Consider the following 15,329-nt stretch of genomic DNA (forward strand, 5'->3'; position numbering starts at 1 on the left):
GAAATTGTAGATTCATGAGGAAATGAAGGCATCTGTCCAGGGCAGTGCTGAAACTCATAAGTCTACTTACCAGTGTAAATTCTGAAGTACCTGTGGGTTTATCTCTTGTGGGTTATATGTGGATCTACTTCTCCTGTCTAGTGTTTTATTGCTCCTTGGTGCATCCAAAAAAATCATGAACAAGATGAACAAGGGAGGAGGTAAAGGAAAAATTAGACGAAAGATATCAACTGCATTTGGAATTCTGACCAATGATGTGGAATGATGACATGGCTGGAACTATTGCTTAAATGAGATTTCAGGATTATTTCTATATAATATGTAAAGCAATTTTCCTCTATTAGCAGATAAGTGAGAACTGACTATATCATGGTATGTTGAATTGAATTTTCTCCCTACAATGTGTAATTTGGGTGTTGATGTAGTAAAAGAAGAGAATTAAATAGAGAATAGTCTCCTGAAACATGGAGGGAACATCATCCACCGATGCCCTCACTTGGAGCAATGGCCCTCTGTGATTGCATATAGAACTCTGTAAGTAGTCTGTATGTCTTGGGGCTTTACAACATAGTTCTGGAATATGGCACCAGTAAGCAGTGTTGATGGCAAAGTTACCACAGGCATTCTTATAGCAATTCAGCTGCGATTTTCTTCTATCTTGACTCAAATATTTCATTCATTGGTCTTAAATACTGAAAAAAAAAACATAACACAAAACATGTGTGTAGAGTGTTTAGAAGTTGCAGAAACATAACAAGTTTTGGTATAGTCCTTCATTTTAAAAAGTCATTTAAAAATAATGGTATAAATTACATAGAGTAAAATTTACTCCTTTTTAGTGAATAGTTTTACGAATGTAGATTAAGGCCTACAGTCCTATAACCACACCACAATCAAGATACAGAACAGTTCCGTCATTTCAAAAAATTCCCTACTCTCCTTTGTAGTTCGCTCCTCCCTGGCAATAACTGTCCCCACAGCTTTGTCTATTCCAGATTGTCCTATAAATTGAACCACTATTATGTAGCCTTTTGAGTCTGGTTCTTTCAATGAACATACTGCATTCACAATACATCCATGAAGTTGACTGTATGAATAGTTCATTCCTTTGCTTTGTTAAATTCATTGTGTGGATTTACTATAGTTTGCTTATTTATTCACCAGATGAAAAGCATTTTGGTGGATTCAAGTTGTTTTCAGTTTTTAGTCATTGCCATTTGCCTTTTACAAAGTTTTCTTTCAATTTCTTTTACTTTTTTTTTTTTTTTTTTTTGAGATGGAGTCTCGATCTTGCCTAGGCTGGAATGTAGTGGCACAATCTTGGCTTACTACAACCTCCGTCTCCTAGGTTCAAGTGATTCTTGTGCCTTAGCCTCCTGAGTAGCTGGGATTATAGATGCATACCACCACACCTAGCTAATTTTTGTATTTTCAGTAGAGAAGGAGTTTTGCCAGATTGGCTAGGCTGGTTTCGAACTCCTGACCTCAGGTGATCCACTGGCCTTGGCCTCCCAAAGTGCTGGGGTAACAGGTGTGAGCCACTGTGCTGAGCCTCATTTTTTTTTCATCTGGTCTTCACAGCAACATATGAAATAGATATTTACTATTGTGCAGATGAGGAAGCTGAGGCTCTGGAAGGGAGTGTTAGTGACTTGGCCAAGTTCACAGCTAGTAAATGGAAAAGCTAGGATTCCAACAGTTTCTCGGACTCCAAAGCCCATGTTCTTCCCACAACTTGATGCTACAAAGAAACAAAGGGGCAAGAGGGTGCATATTTTGTGTCATTCTGAATTTAGAGGAGATAAAAGTCACTAAAAGTAAAATTCACTAGGGACAGCAGTCCTAACACTTTTTTTGGAAGACACTCCTCCATGGTCTCTCATGTTCCTATATGTCTTGCTGGACATGCTAAGAATGTGAGATCTTGATGACTCTTTATCTGGGCTCAGAATTGATTTGTAGCCAGCCATTTTATGGGTTGAGGTAATCTGGGACAAACAGCAACCTTGCTTTTGCTTACTATAAAAGCAGAAGGTTCTGCCGTGCGTGATGGCTCATGCCTGTAATCCTAGCACTTTGGGAGGCCGAGGCAGGTGAATCACCGGAGGTCAGGAGTTTGAGACCAACCTGGCCAAGATGATGAAACTCTGTCTCTACTAAAAATACAAAAAATTAGCTGGGCTTAGTAATCCCAGCTACTCAGGAGGCTGAAGCAGGAGAATTGCTTGAACACAGGAGGCGGAGGTTGCGGTGAGCCAAGATTGCACCATTGCACCCCAGCCTATGCAACAAGAGTGAAACTCTGTCTACAAATAAAAAAAAAAAAAAAAAAAAAAGCAGAGTCTTCAAGCTAAGCCTTCCTCTCTAACGCAACCCATTACAGGTGCAGGCATCAATCTGGGATCTTTCTGTCACTCCATGAGATCTGGGGGCAAGGTGAATTGATGTAAATATGCTCATTCAGGTTGCTGTGTTGTAATAAAGTCCTTTGTTTGATCCAGGAGTCTTCTGTATTCTGCTATTAATAGCATCCATAAAACAGTAATAGGCTAACTTATTAGATGGTAGATAGAATCAAATGACATCTCAGATCCAAAAGTTTGTATCTAAAGTTTCAGTAGTCCCTGGAAAACTTGGAAAAGGAAGGTGTAAGAGCAATCATAAAATAAGAAGAAGAAAAAAAGGACACATATTGATCTTTAAATTAGTTAACTTTTTTTTTTTGTATGTGTTTGTCTAAACTGTTTCTTCAACTCTTTAGTTCTGGAAAGAAGCCCTGGTTTTAGGGTTTAAAACTCCAAACTGCCCCTTGGTGTTGCTCTGCTTCACTGCATGTTAAATTCTAGAAAACTAACTTCTCATGTGTTGGTGGATACCATTTCATTGGACTTTAGTGTTGCCGTGATCAGACATGTTGAGAGCCTGGTTTGCTGTGATTCCAGACAGAGCTTCCCAATCGGGTAGTTCCATGCTGAGGTCACTCTGCTTGGTAATTCATGAACTATAACAATACAGAAGTGGAAAGAGTATTAGAGCTTCCTCTGTTTAATGTCTTTATTATATAAGTAACCAGACTTCTGGCGAAGAGTAACTTGACCAAAATGGCAGAGCAAGAATATCTGGCCTGGAGCAGAACCCCATTGTCTACTTCACCACTCTGGTTCAAATCTACTTGTCCAGAACTATTATCAAGACACAGCAATCATGGGATACTGACTTACATTAACCAAGCTCAAGTCCAGTAGGTAAGCCAGAATCCAATTCACCTACAATGGGAGGTGGATAGCTATCTAAAGTCAGGATAGCTAAAGTCAGGTGTCAGGTCTTTTCAGGAGCAAGTCTTCCCAGACTTAAGCTTAAGTCATAAATCAAGCGGTTGCTTGGTGGACACAGAATTGGAATACATTTAAATGTAAATGTTTATTATCTAGTCACACAACCATCAAACTAGATTAGCCATATGGATTTAGTTTACTAGTTAAGAAACTGAGTTGGAGGTTTAGAATTCACTCATATTTCTTGACCCCCTACTTTGTGCCACGTACCTAATGGTTCTGGACCTGAGGATAGTGTCTTCTGGACAAGTGCTTTATAAAGACATATTTATTATCCAAATACTTATTTTACTTAGTCATCTAAGTACCACCACTTCATTCTCAAAGAAAGAAATGTATACTTTTAGGAGCTTTATATTTTCTCTCTTTATCCTCATCATAAATCTGTACAGTAGATAATAAATAATTATCCTATTTTATAGTTGAAGAACTTGAGACTTAAAGGGGTAGAATAGCATATATTAAGCTACACAATTAACAGGTGTCAGGCCTAGTACCTACCTTGCTCAAGTAACTTTGCTTTCCAGTATGCCTTTTTTTTTTTTTGAGACGGAGTTTCGCTCTTGTGACCCAGGCTGGAGTGCAATGGTGCAATCTCGGCTCACCGCAACCTCCGCCTCCTGGGTTCAGGCAATTCTCCTGCCTCAGCCTCCCGAGTAGCTGGGATTACAGGCATGCGCCACCATGCCCAGCTAAGTTTTGTATTTATAGTAGAGACGGGGTTTCACCATGTTGACCAGGATGGTCTCGATCTCTTGACCTCATGATCCACCCGCCTCGGCCTCCCAAAATGCTGGGATTACAGGCGTGAGCCACCGCGCCCAGCCCCAGTATGCCTTTTAACTCACATATTTCTTAAAACTGAGTTTACCACATGCCAAATGTGGCATGTGAAGGTCTTTCTTTTGTGATTCTATATTGCCACTTCTACGATTTGGAAAAGGGTCTAATCTCATCTACAAATCTGTTCAGTGAACAAATTATTGAGCACCAACCAAGTGCAAAGCTTACTACATGCAAAGCACTGAGCCAGTCTCTGAAGAGGAAACAAAGATGAAAAAGATAAGATCCTTGTATTCTTGGAGCTTACAAACTTGTGGAGAATGTATCTCTCTCTCTCTCTCTCTCTCACACACACACACACACACAATCTGGAAGTATTGTGTGTGTGACTAGAAGTACAAACAGTATGCTATGGGAACAGAGGGAAGAGAAAGAAATTCTAGATAGCATGATTTGATTTGGGAAGGCTCTTTGAAAAACGTAGTTGAAATTTGAGGGTAAGATTTTGCCAGGAAGAGATAAGCAAAAAGAATTCAAAAGTAAGGCAGCCTCAGCAAAGACCTGAAGGCAAGAGAGTGCTGGTATCAAGTACATCTGAAGATAGGAGGTACTGGTGATGTTGTGGGAAATTATGAGAGAAAGGCAGAGAGAATTTAAATCCTAAAGGGGTTTTATGTGAATTAGAGAACTCAGAACTTAATGCTATGTGTTAAGAAGGTCTTTCAAGGGACTTGGGGCAGGGGAGAAATACGATCGTCTTAAGATAATGCTTATTGCCTTTTATGGCTTTATCATTGAATCTCTACTTCTTTGCATAGTGCATGACACTTGCTGGGTGCGAAGACATAAGTTAAATGAATGGACTGAAAAAGGAATAGATGGGGGTTATCAGGTTATCATTATTGTTTAAGAAGAAGGCAGATGTAATCAACACAGCAGAGGGGAAATGTCTTTGATAGTTGGATTTGGACATCTGGAAAAGAAGGAAGGCTGACTTTGCCTCTGATCCATGAGGAAGGTGGTGATATTGGCAACAGGCGCCCAGAGGGCAGAATAGATAGATGGTCTGGGCAGAATGGAAATAAGATGCTCAGTTCTGTTTTGGATTATGTCGCATTTGAAGTTCTGGAAGAATAGTGAAAACAGATTTTCAGCTCTAGAGCATTCATGAACCAGCTTTTCTTTGAGAAAGGATCATTGTCATATGCCTAATTTCATCCATTGTTTTATACAGATTTGAGTTAATTTCATTTTAATATTTTCCTTGCATTGCCTTAAAATGGTAGGGAACTGCCTTATTTGGGAGGTTACCTTATGCAAGAACGACTCTAAGGAGGAAGTGAAAGGAAAAGTGCCTTAAAGGAAATAAGTGGTTGGAGGTGATCTTAAGATTTTCATGCAGTGAAGCTGGGCAAACCTTTCCAACCCAGTTAATCGGAGTATGGATGGAGAAACAATTTTAAAGGACCGTCCCTGTACCCTACTTAGAAATCAGGCAGTAATAGAAAAATATGCATATACAGGAACTACTTGTAATCGAAAAAATAAGCAATAAGCCCTGTAACGAGAGGTGATGTACCACTTTATTGAGCACTCTTCTGATTGAGGCTTTTACACTGCTGGAACTTTTGCAATTGAAATTTTTGGAGCCCTACTGATAGTGTGCACTATACGGCCTTCATTCGTCCATCCCTGCGCTATTCTGAGCCACGTTACATCCTGAGGCAGAAAGTTTATCAGTCTGAGATGATGTTTTCCCTTTCTTTTCCTTTTCTTCGTGAATGATTTCCTCGCGCCACCAGAGTGCAGTTATCCTAACTTGTCCGCTTCTGCAGTCGTTTAACGCCTGTCCCGCACAGGCTGGAGCTGTATCAGCCCTCACATTCCCAGTTCCCGCTCGCCAACCCCTGCTGGGCGGGGAACGGGTGTCCCTGGGACCGTTGGAACTAACGCCAACGGTCCCTCCGGCTCGGTAAGCGCGCGCAGGGGCGGCCGGGAGGCGCGCGGAAGCTGGGGGCGGAGGCGGGAGAGGGCGTAGAGGGGCGCCAGTGGGCGGCAGGCGCGGGACCAGCACGGAGCCGGGCGGGAGGAACCGCGGGCCGGAAGGGCGCGCAAACCTGCCTTTGGAGCTGGGGATGGGGAGCTCTCAGGTTTGCATTGCTCGTGTTGAATACAGTGAATTAGAAAAAGCAAGTTGCAGAATGATAAGTATAATGAGATCTTATTTATGGGGGAAGATCCAAAGGGCCGGACTCTGTGTGTGCACGTGCAAATGCGTTGAAAAGGGTCTGACGAAGCTGGGGAGGAGGGTAGGAGGCGGTTGGGAGAGCGGATTGAAGGGAGTGTACTTAGTATATTACACATTCAGTGCATGTGCCGCTGAAGCGAGCACATGTACACGGCATATTTGTGAGAAATTTAACATTCTTGATGTTTAGAATCAAGTGTAATTGGAAAGAAAAAAAAAAAAAAAAAGAGATCGCATCTGGGAAGCTTGAATATCCTCTTGCTTCCCATTCATAGGGACCTGCTCAGATTCTCAGAGCACCGGCGATTTTGAGAGTTAAGGGAAGGTTTTCCAAATTCTTTCTCTCCCTTCCTTCACTGCTTCACCTCCGCTCCCGTCGGCTTTCTTCAAAATCCTTCGAATTGGCCTTTTTCGAGGAGTCTTCCTCACAGCCCTTCTCATTGTCACATCGTCCCTGCAAAACCCATGCTCAAAGAGGAAACATTGTAAAGATAGTAAAGCTACTCGCAGGCACATAAATATTGGAATTAGATATTGTTCCTAAACCATTTTTTATACAAATTAAAGTGTTTACAGGATATTTCAGTTTTCCCCTAAACGGTTGTACCAAAGTGCTTTTATTAGAATGACCACATGATGTTAAATATTTTTTCATTTTGAAATAATTCCAGACTTAGAAAAAAGTTACAAAAATTGTACAGATAATTCCATTATATCCTTCACTCAGCTTTCACAAATCTTAACATTTTACACAACCACAATACAATAATCATAACTAGGAAATCAGCATTGCTACTCTATTAAACTAATCTGCAGATATGGATAAATTCACATTTCTACAATTATCTAACCGAAATTTTCTTTCTTCTGGTCCAGGATTCAATCCAGAACCTCACAATGCATTTAGTTGGCACGTCGTGTTTCTTTAAATCTGTGACAGTTTCTTAGTCTTTCTTTATTCATGACCATGATACTTTTGAAGAGTACTGGCCAGTTTTGTGGATTGTCTTTTAATTTGTGTGTGTCTAGTATTTTCTCACTGTTAGGGTTATCCATTTTGTGGGTCAAGAATATCACAAAAGTGATGTGCCCTTCTTGGTGCACCGTATCAGGAAGCACAGTATGTCAACATGTCTCATTAATGGGAATGCTAACTTTGATCACTTGGTTAAGGTGGTCTCTGCCAGTTTTGGTCAATGAAAACTTGTGATTTTAATTTTTGTGTTTAATTATAGGGGGAAATGTTCTCATTATATGCAAGATGATTTTAGTATTCTTGACAGTTATTACTGTAGTATTTGCTAAATGGCAAGTTTCTGAGGTTAAATTTTAATCTGAATATTCGACTGCATAATAACTTCCTAAAGAGATTTGACTAATACTTTTCTACATTACACTAGTGAACAAAAGGCAGTTAGAGGTTGTGTATAGGTATACTGTGGAATTAGTGGCCAGAATGGAATTTATAAATGTATTTTTTAATAGATAACTGCATTATAAATGAATAATTCACTATTCTTATACTTGTAAAAAATTGGATTCTAAAAATCCCAATTTACATGGATTTATGAGCTCATTAATCGAATTGCTTTTATTCTGTGTTTATACAAAATAAGCAAATGTAAACTGTATTTAAAAATAGAACAAAGATAAAATGTCCTTCCTATTATTTCCAAAATACTTCGAGTTTTAGTCGGCATTTGCAAGACCGATACTTAAATTAACAATACATCTGACTCTCATCCAATAATAGTTTACTTTTATTTCTCTTAATGTTTGCTGAAAGGATTTACTGGAATTCGGAATGAGTTCTCCACTGCAAGGAAAGTAGACTTCTTCTGGGTGAAACTTAGAGATCTTTTAATCCCCTAGTTATTTGACTGTCACACATTTTCATAAACGTCATTTGAAGATTAAATTACCCCTACCGGCATTATTATTGTACATAGAAAACTGGTCTAAGATTGGGTTTTATCGCCATTTTTCCTGCTTTCAGTATGAAGGAAAACAGGGGAGTGAGTTTTGTTTTTTTAAATTTTTTTATTACCTACCCTTTTGAGTATCTGATATCTATGAACTGTTTCCCCAGAAAAATACACAAGCTCACATATTGCCTCAGAGTAAAATGCAATCCAATGTTAAAAATGGTTGGGGGATTAGAAAGGGAGGGACAAACTGGCTGCCAGGCTGTTAGACACTTCTCAGACGCAGTTTCCCCTCCTGCCATATGGCACAGCTCGGCTCTCTTGGCAGCTCAGATGGGCAGCTAAGGCTGCACAGCTCATCTGGCTCCCTGTCATTTCCCGCCCGACCTCTTTCTCAACCCTCAATATCTTCCTCTCCCCCTTTATCACGGAGTCCCCAGTGTGCTCAGCTTTCTGGCCCCTTCTTCACGCCTTTTGAGGTCCTGCCTGTCATTGGTTCTTTCACTACCTCTTCACCTCTCTCACCGACCTCCTGCTTAGGAACAGAGCTCAGAAGCCCGAGTGAGAGGACCTGACCACTTCCCAATGTATAGAGCAGGGAATAATTTATTGCATAAATATGTTAACGCTTTTTCGAGCGGCATAGAAATCTTGCCACTTTTCCTTGCCTGTTTGAAAACGAAGAACTGATGAAGACGCCTCAAATCAATAGCTGACACAGCGATTACCAACGGACAGAAGCCAGAGAGCTGTGCACCCTTCGATCCTGCAAAGGCAGGGTGGGGTTAGAGAAAGAAAAGTGGGAGCCAAGGAACGGGGATCAGGGCTGTTATGAGGAAATACTCTTGTTTCTGAAAATGGAAAGATCGTGAACTCCCAGAACCCGCTTCTTCGCCCGCCAACCTCTCAGCCTCCTGCCGCGGCGGCAGTCCCGGGCGCCAGGCCCAGCCGCAGGCCCGCCAAGGCTCGCGGCAAAGCTTGGCGCCCCCTAGCGCGCCTCCGCCGGAGGCGGCTGTGGGGCGGGCCCCTGAGCGGGCCGGCAGGGGCGGGGCCGCGGCGCGCGCCGGGGAAATCCCTCCCGGGCCCTGACGTCACCGCGGCGCCGGCCAATAAGAAGCCGGAGGGGGGATTCCCGCGTCAGCTGCCGCCCTGCTGCCTTTTTAAATGGTATTGTGGGGAACACCGAGCAGCAGCGGTGACAGGAGTGGGGAACATGGAGGAGGTAGTGAAATAGAATAGTCCTGAGGGACGAGACTCCAGGGCTTTGACAATAGGACGTCAAGACTAGCTTAGACCTGGGAAGAAAACCAGAGGCGGTCGAGGAGAGGCCAAACGCCAGGCAGGGGGAAGTCAGCCGGAAATGGAGTGGAAGCTGGAGCGCACCGCGCCTCGGAGGGTCCGCACCGAAGAGGAGGTGCTGTGGGTGAGTAACGTCCTTTTCTGCGTTCGCCCTAACTCTCTAACGCGGCTTCTTGCCGAAGGCTCCGTTCGTAATATCTGTTTAGGACCAAGAGATGGTACGAAACTCTAAATCCTGGTAGTAAAATTGAGTGGTGTAATTTATTATTCTGAAGGTGCCTAGTTGCTTAAAAAAAAAAGTGAGTGTAATTTGACAAGCACAGGATCTAGAAAAATTCCACGCCTTAAATTATGATTTTCCTAAATAGTTTCTCTCTTAATATGTTATCTGTGTTTTAAAAGGAAAGTATCATGCGTGTGCTCGCCAAAGACTTGAAGCAGAAGAGAAGTCAGGGCTCCGCCAAGGTGAGTGTCTAGAGATTGTTCTTGTTCTCTGTTTTAATTCTGATCTTGAACAAACTAATTCTTGCTAAAGAATATATTTGTAGGAAGTATGAGCTGGTCTGAAAATATGAGAATTATAAACAATCTCTTAAGTACGGTATCTTATTACATACTTAAAAACATTCTTTATGAAAATCAAGATCCCGGACAAATAATGGTAATCATTTGCATCTGAATCGTTCTTTCTAGTTTTTGCCTCCACAGCAAAGGATAAAGCTGGGATGTGTCAGGTAGGCAGTGTATTGCTAGCGGCTGTTAATAATTTTAACAGTTGCTGGTTGCACTCCCTTCTGTTGCATTCAGAGAAGCACGCCCCCCAAAGAAATGGAAATGGTGCCATCTTGTGGACGTGTGGAGAAGTGGCATAAACCACGGTTTTTAACGTGAGCAATTTGAAGTTGATCCGATGTTGTACCTGTTCTCCTTGAAAGACCAAACCCAAAGGTCTTTATTGTCTCTTGTAATCAGTGTAAAAGGAAACAAATTTAAATGGTTTTGAAAACGTTTCTCATAAACAACTTTCATCTTCTTTAAATCTCTGGCACCATATACCATACTTCTCTCTAGGCTCAATAGTTCCTCCTCCCTTGACCTGTACTCACAGATTCTAGTTTCAAATCCATCACCATTTGAACAGATTTTTCTAGCTCTTATATACATGTTTCAACTGGGCATCATGGCTCATGCCTGTAATTCCAGCACTTTGGGAGGCTGAGGCAGGAGGATCACTTGAGGCCAGGACTTCTAGATCAGCCTGGGCAACATAGAGAGAACTTGTCTTTACAAAAAAACTACAAAAATTAGCTAGGCATGATGGCATGTGCCTATAGTCCCAGCTACTTGGGAGGCTGAGGCAGGAGGATCGCTTGATCCCAGGAGTTCAAAGCTGCAATGAGCTATGATTGCATGACTGCACTCCAGTCTGGAGGACAGAGCCAGACCCTGTCCCTTAAAAAAAAAAAATCTGTACTCAAGTGGTAACATAAATTGAATACATAATTGCATTTTCAGAACTCAATCACTAATGTCATTTCTAGTAGGAGAAAACTAATTACATTTAAACCCTTACATTTCTTAAATACTTTAATGTTAATTTTCCCCCTAAACACTGCTACAGTTTTGTGTCATGCCCAGCTTATGTATTATCTCAACTCCTATTTTACTGCTTAATTGAAACAACTAATCTTTTGATCAGTAAATAGAAGTGATTTGAAAAGCTATAGTTAAGTAACTCTTTATTTTTTTTTTTGAGACAGAGTCTTGCTCTGTTGCCCAGGCTGCAGTGCAGTGGTGCAATCTCAGTTCACTGCAACCTCTGCCTCCCATATTCAAGCAATTCTTGTGACTCAGCCTCCTGAGTAGCTGTAATTATAGGCAGCACCACCACACCCGGATAATTTTTGTATTTTTACTAAAGATGGGGTTTCACCATGTTGCTCAGGCTGGTCTTGAACTTGTAACCTCTGAGGATCAGCCTCCCTTCGCCTCCTAAAGTACTGGGATTACAGGTGTGAGCTGCTGTGCCTGGCCTACAGTTAGGTAACTTTTAACATTTGTACTGCAGTAACATATCTTCATTATCCAAACATTTAATTTGGAAAACCTAAGTGTAAGTGTTTTGAAAGTTTTAAAGTTTTTGTTCGTTTCACTTTTTTTTTTGACTAAATTCATGCAAATATTGATGTTATTTCTTATAGCCTTGAAGTAACATGTTTTGTCTATGAGTTTTCTTTAATGTGACTATTAAGATTAGAGTTCTGCCACTGTGTTTCATGTTATGCACTTAGCCTCACAAACTTCCTGGGCCACGAGAATCCACAATGACCTGAATCAGGTAGGCAGTGTGTTGTTAGCTGGCTGCTTAGGTCAAGTCAGCAGCCACAACTACCCTGCCACTTGCATCTGGATAAATTCCTCTTGTCAGTGAAATGCAGTGGCTACCTGTGTGTGATGAGCTGGCAGTGTATTGTTAGCTGGTTGAATATGTGAATGGCATCAGCTAACATGCAACTGCTGTCTTATTGCATATACTATGAACATCAGCGTGTAACTGAATCTGTAATTAGTATGTGTTTATGTGTACTTTCTGCTATTGAGCAAGGCACTTTTTACCATAATATATTATTACCATAACTTATAATACAGTTATAATACAATGGACAGCTTTATAATGGTAAGGAAAGTACTACAATTAATTACTTAAGATTTTTTTCCTTTAAAGAGCAATTGACTTATGTTTGCTTTACCATCACTAAAAAATTTTAAGAAATATTTTTGGAGTCTTTTGGAGCAGACAGTGTTAAAGTATTTGTGAAACTATGTATTTTTAACTATAAGGTTTAGAGTGCAATAACAATGTGGAATAGATGTACAGTGTGTCCCCAAATTTTCAGTGATGTCTTTGGGATTCTTTCCGCATCATCAGTTTCTGCTATGGCATTAGAGTCGCTTTCTTTCTGCATCATCAGTTTCTGAATATGGCATTAGAGTCAATTTCTCTAACTGTGACTGTGTGTGTCAGCTGAAGGGAAAGCTGAGGTAATTTTCCAGATGAGTCAGTCAACTAAAACATTTTCACTTGAAATATCAAGAATATTGAGGATTATTTTCTGGGTGGGCGACGGTTTAATTTTTTTGGAAGATTTGCCTCAATCCTTTCACTTCATTTTCTGTAAAATCACAGGTTCATGAAATACCTGGAAGAGAGCACGAGATCTAACTGGTGAAGTGGGAAGAACTAACCATACAAAATAACTTTAAATATTTTCTCATTCCCTTGGAGGCATTTTGACTCATGAAGCAGCATCTGATATGTGCTGGCTTCCAGACAAGCAGTATTCTTATGCGGACATTTACAGCCAGTTAGTGGAACTGACTTTGGTGGTGCCATCAGTTAGTTATGCCATAGATGAGATATGAGAAATATTTCCCAATCTTTATTGTGCTGGATTCTAAGTTAATGGTAAAATAACTTTTATGCTTTCCTTATTTAAGTTTAAATGTATTTCTAGAACATGGGTTGAATAGATACGTATAGTTTGATTCTTACGCATTTTACTACTTTCAGATTGCATCCTCTTTTTGTTATTTCACTTTCAGGAGATTTATGTTTAAGTATATCTTTCATGTAAGTATTGTTTTCATCTTGTCATTTTTTAAGGTTAAATTTCAACATGTTATTTTCTACAGAGAATCATTGACCTGGTGATAAAAATAAAACCTACTAAGTTTAGAAGGCTTGGCCTTTGTGTTTTAGTTTTTTTAAATTAAAGAGCAAGACATAAAATGCCAACTTTATTTTATTTTAGATCTGGGGGCACATATGCAGGTTTGTGACATGAATATATTGGGTGATGCTGGGGTTTGGGCTTCTAGTGAACTCATTACCCAAATAGTGAACATTGTACCCAACAGATAGTTTTTCGGTCCTTGTGTTCCCTCCTCCCTTCCCCTTCTGGAGTCTCCAGTGTCTGCTGTTTCCATCATGTCCATGTACATCCATTATTTAGCTCCCACTTAGAAGTGAGAACATACAGTATTTGATTTTCTGTTTCTGAAAATGCCAACTTAAAAAATTTCAAAACTTTTTCTTTTTTAGAACTGTTGATTCCGTAGGGAAACCAACCTCATATTTAATAAACAGAAGACATTTAAAGCTGTGGTTTAGTCCCATATTATTGAGATGATGAGAAAGGAGGCAAGGAATGGAATGAAATAAAAAATACGTTAAAGCGATAAAAAATGTTAAAGAGATGAATGGGTTAGGAGGAAAGTGAAGATACAAATTAAAAGAGAAAATGTTTCCATAGGAGGGAGAGGGAAAGAAAGTGCTACACGCTGGGATGTCAGGGGCAAGCAGAAGGAAAAGGGATTGGAAAAAGAAGGGAGGCTCTGTTGATGGCAAAGTATTTTCTCCCAGGTGTTTTCTTTTGGGGCAGTCTCTTGGCTGTTCACTGGTGCTGGGAATGTCACTACTTCCCATCGCTGCCCTCTGAACCTGTCACTATTATAGTGATAGCTTCCTAACTTCTCTCCCTTTGCTGCTTTTTATTCCTCTGCAAAGACACTGTGCCACTCTGCAAGGGACAGCTGGATGAGGGGAAGGGAGAGTGGGAAGGAATGTGATGGATTAGTCTCTGGGCATAACAATTACTAGAATTTTGTTCTATGGGAAAGATGAAATGAAGCAGGGTACTAAATATGGACAGAGTGTCCTCATATCAGCTCCATCCAAACATGTAATTTTTCTTTCAAAGGAACACCACAAATCAATGTGGTGCATTCATGGCTACCTGCAGCCTCTACCTTCTGGGCTTAAACAATTCTCTCACTTCAGCATCCTGAGAAGCTGGAACCGCAGGTGTGTGCTACCACACCTGGCTAATTTTTAAATTGTTTTGTAGACACAGGGTCTCACTGTGTTGCCCAGGCTGGAGTTTAGTGGAGCCATCTCGGCTCACTGCAGCGTTGATCTCTTTGTGCTCAAGTGATCCTCCCACCTCAGCCTCCTATGTAGCTGGGACCTCAGGCATGTGCCACCACACCCAGCTAATTTTTTGATATTTTGTAGAGACAGGGTTTTGCCATGTTATCCCAGGCTGGTCTCGAACTCCTGGGCTCAAGTGATCCTCCCACCTCAGCTGCTTGAAGTGCTGGGATTACAGGCCTGAGCCACCATGCCCATCCCCAATTGTCAAATTTTTAGAAATTTTACATCCTAGTTAATAAACCATTGGTAGATTGAAATTGGCTGTGAGGAAGGTGAACATTTACATTTAAACTGGCAAATGCTGTATGTCAGGATTCCTCCTTCAGAGTCTGCTATTAAACATTTATCAGCCACCATTATATATGTGCTAGATACACTGCAGTTATTAAGAATTATGTATGTACATGTATACATATTATTGATACAGTGTAATTATTAAAAATTAAAAAATGAAATACAGCTTTCAGGGCATTTCAGGCAAATTCATATTTATTCCAATGCCGACCACTGTTGTTACATCTGCTGTAAGATGATCAAGAGTAGTATGAAGTAGAAGGATTCCTCTCCAGACACCAAAGAACACAAACAAGGCAAACTTCAAGTCAGTGAATTAGTTACCACAGTTAAAATGCATTTGATTTTGTCCTTTTCCTTTTCACAAGGACAACAGTTGAATACTCTTTTATGTGATGTCTGATATTTTTCTTTTTTTTTTTTTAGACGGAGTCTTTGAGACAGGGTCTCGC

The 15,329-nt window shown here is 40.6% G+C and overlaps 1 protein-coding gene across 3 annotated transcripts in view; it reads left to right on the top strand.

Moving 5' to 3' along the window:
- Nucleotides 1–5,393: 5,393 nt before the first annotated feature.
- CDC20B (cell division cycle 20B) overlaps nt 5,394–15,329 on the top strand; it is a 71,959-nt gene continuing 62,023 nt past the window's right edge. For 2 of the 3 annotated variants that reach the window (XM_078365503.1, XM_078365505.1), the window contains exons 1-2: nt 6,155–9,714; nt 9,993–10,055. In XM_078365503.1, the coding sequence (XP_078221629.1) occupies nt 9,652–9,714; nt 9,993–10,055 (126 nt within the window). In that variant the 5' untranslated portion in view covers nt 6,155–9,651. Of the gene's footprint in view, nt 6,091–6,154; nt 9,715–9,992; nt 10,056–15,329 lie in introns of those variants that run through there. The other variant, XM_078365504.1, reaches the window with a different exon arrangement.

This window comes from Callithrix jacchus, chromosome 2 (genome assembly GCF_049354715.1).
Source record: "Callithrix jacchus isolate 240 chromosome 2, calJac240_pri, whole genome shotgun sequence".
NCBI classification, from domain to species: Eukaryota; Metazoa; Chordata; class Mammalia; order Primates; family Cebidae; genus Callithrix; species Callithrix jacchus.